At 39.0% G+C, this 3,120-nt stretch overlaps 1 protein-coding gene across 1 annotated transcript; it reads right to left on the bottom strand.

The window, feature by feature from the left end:
* Positions 1–547: 547 nt before the first annotated feature.
* On the bottom strand, positions 548–2,620 carry LOC107795472 (2-methylpropanoate--CoA ligase CCL4-like). Its single transcript, XM_016618115.2, has one exon. It carries the CDS (start codon positions 2,447–2,449, stop codon positions 794–796), a length of 1,656 nt encoding a protein of 551 aa, XP_016473601.1. The 5' UTR covers positions 2,450–2,620; the 3' UTR covers positions 548–793.
* Between the last annotated feature and the right edge of the window lie 500 nt (positions 2,621–3,120).

The following is a 3,120-nucleotide window of genomic DNA, read 5'->3' as shown; positions in this document are numbered from 1 at the left end:
AGCACATGAGGTCGGTTGTGCTGATACTACACTCTGCATTGTGTGCAGATCCCGATGCTGCAACTTTTGGACTGCAGCGAGGTTGCTGCGTTCAATCCGTTCAGGCGACCCGAGGTAGTCCTGCAGGCGTCTGCAGACCTTGGCATCTCCTTCTATCTTTCCATTCTATTTCTTTTATGTATTTCAGAGACATCGTTATATTTATCTTTCGGATCCTTATTTATAGTATTCCTAGACAGTCTGTGATATTGCGACACCAATTCTGGGTAGCCTATGTTATGGATTAGCTGGTACCATTATTAAATTGTTACGTCTTAGTCTTCCGCTTTATATTTTCGTTGTTTATATGATGTTTGTTCACTATTGTTAAAGGATTAAAACAAAAAAATGAAAAAAGTTAAGTAATTAGAACAATTGGTTTGTCTAACTTTCATTAGTAGGCGTCATCACGACTCTCGAGGGCGGTAAATGCTAGTGTTAGACATAAATGAAGTTTGCTCAAAGTTACTCTGAGTAAATAGACAAAAGGCAAATCCACAAAGTCGTATAGAAACTAAAAACCTGGATCAGTAAATTATTTAAACCATCACATCATGACACTAACAATTTAACAACCATACGCAAATGTCCACATTAATATTTCTTGTTTTTTCTTGGTTTTTGTCCACATACTAAAAAAGAAAAAGAAAGGAAGAAAGAAAAACGATGGAAAGTTTTGTTTGATAAACGCTTGGTATATATCAAAATGAGTTGAACCTAGTCATTGACACAACCAGGCCGAGTGAACTCATCTTTACATTTTGCTCATCTTGATCAAGCTGCCAGTTTTCCCCATACTTTTAGCTATATCTCTAAGTACAAACTTCTGAATTTTTCCAGTTGAAGTCTTTGGAAGCTCTTGTTTGAAAATCACAGTCTTTGGCACCATATAATGTGGTAACTTGGCTCTACAAAACTCTATAATATCCTTCTCACTTGCCTTTTCTTTTCCATTCAAGCTGACAAATGCACACGGAGTTTCACCCCAAAATTCATCTGGTCGTGCCACAACTGCTGCCTCATTAATTGCTGGATGTGTGTACAACACTGACTCTACTTCCACACTGCTCAAATTCTCACCACCACTTATAATCACATCCTTTGACCTGTCCTTAATTTCTAAGTACCCATCAGGGTGCATAACCGCAACATCCCCCGTGTAAAACCAACCATCATCTTTCATACATTTTGATGTTCCCTCGGGGTCTTTAAGGTACCCCAACATAATGCATCCACCCTTTAGGACAATTTCACCTAACGTCGTACCATCGCGTTTCACACTGACTCCAGATTCTGGATCCACTACGTCCACTTCAGTCATCCCTATAGTCCTCACACCTTGTCTTGATTTCAACCTCGCTCTTTCCTCTGCAGGCAATTTATTCCAGTGATTTTTCCACGTACAAGAAACTACTAGCCCGCCAGTTTCTGTTAGCCCATAACCGTGGTGTACTACAAATCCTAACGACTCTGTTCGAAACAGGACAGCTGCAGGGGGTGGAGATCCTGCAGTCATAATATAAACAGAGTGTTTCAAAGGCTTGCTATCAGGGGAATTTGACAACATGTTGAGTACCACAGGAGCAGCACAAATATGAGTAACGTTGTGTTTTTTGATCGAGTCGTAAATGATTTTGGCGTCGAATTTTCTCAAACAGATATTAGTTCCACCAACTACGGCCATGCCCCAAGGATAGCTCCAGCCGTTAGCATGAAACATAGGAAGTGTCCATAAATAAACGGGCTGCTTTGGAACAAGCCATTCTTGTAAAGAGTCCAATGAAATAATGAAAATTCCCCTGTGGCTATGAACCACACCTTTTGGGGCAGAGGTTGTACCAGAAGTGTAATTCATCACAATTGGATCAAATTCACTTTTGGGTCGAACCCAATTGAAACCCGAATCCCCTTTTTCTACTAATTCCTCATACGTCCTGATGAATTCACTGGTTTGTGGGGTTGGGAAATCGTCATCTTCAATGAGAACTAGGAGTGGACGGTTGGATTTCGGCGGAAACAAGGATATCGCTTCAAGAACTAGGGGTTTTGATTGACAATCGACAAATACGAGTTTTGATTCGCTGTGACATAGGAGGATAGAGATAGTGCGAGCATCGAGACGAATATTGATAGTGTTAAGGACTGCACCCGCCATCGGAGCTGCAAAATGAAGCTCGTACATGGCGGGTATATTAGGGGCCACAACTGACACGACATCACCTCTATTGATACCAAGAGAGGCAATTGAGGAAGCAACTTTGAGGCAACGGGTATGGGTTAGGGACCATGTGTGAGTAATATTGTTGTAAACAACGGAAGGGCAATCGGCATAGATGGTGGCAACTCTTTCTAAGAAGGTAAGAGGAGTAAGAGGAGTTGAATTTGGTGGCCTTGGCTTTAGCTGATCCATAGTTTAGGCTTTTATTGTTTGAGCGTCAATGCTTGATGTTAATGCTGTTATCTAGGCCTGTATATATCCAATGAGACACGAGGATTAAAGCGAGTTACGTGTTTTTGTTTGAAAACGGGAACACCATATAAAACGTGTAGTGGGAAAGATGAAACTCGAATTTCAACCTTGATAAAGGAGAAATTTCTAATACGGCTTTCTAAGTGGGCCCTAAATGCCAAATTTATAATTAGTGAATTTGTTTATGAAATTAAAAGAGGCTAGAGGATAGATAAAAGTGACGAATCAAACTAGCTAGAAGTGCTCCGAGCGGACGTGAAACTGAAATTTTAGAGATATTTTGCCTTAATTTTGATTCCCCTCCGTTTGTTATGGATATCTTTGTACCGAATTTGGGTGTATGTAAAAAGCTCTTAAACAATTTCTGGAACTTATCTGGTTAAATTTTTTCAAAAATATTTAACATTTTTTTTTTCAGAAATGTTTTTGAAAAATCTTATCCGGAACCTCTTATCCAAATGTATTTTTTTAAAGTTTTGTGCAAATATTTCAGCAATGACATTTTCTCAAAAGATTTTTCATATTGGGAAAGATACAGATGAATCTTAAATTTATTAATCATTTTCCTTATGAGGAAAAAGAGAGTTATTAAGGGCATATATAAATTAATA

This window comes from Nicotiana tabacum, chromosome 3, assembly GCF_000715075.1.
Source record: "Nicotiana tabacum cultivar K326 chromosome 3, ASM71507v2, whole genome shotgun sequence".
NCBI lineage: Eukaryota > Viridiplantae > Streptophyta > Magnoliopsida > Solanales > Solanaceae > Nicotiana > Nicotiana tabacum.
This window is presented reverse-complemented; position numbering and strand designations above follow the sequence as displayed.

Bases quoted from the DNA above. Each gene is read 5' to 3' on its own strand.
- LOC107795472 (XM_016618115.2), bottom strand. From the start codon at position 2,449: ATGGATCAGCTAAAGCCAAGGCCACCAAATTCAACTCCTCTTACTCCT.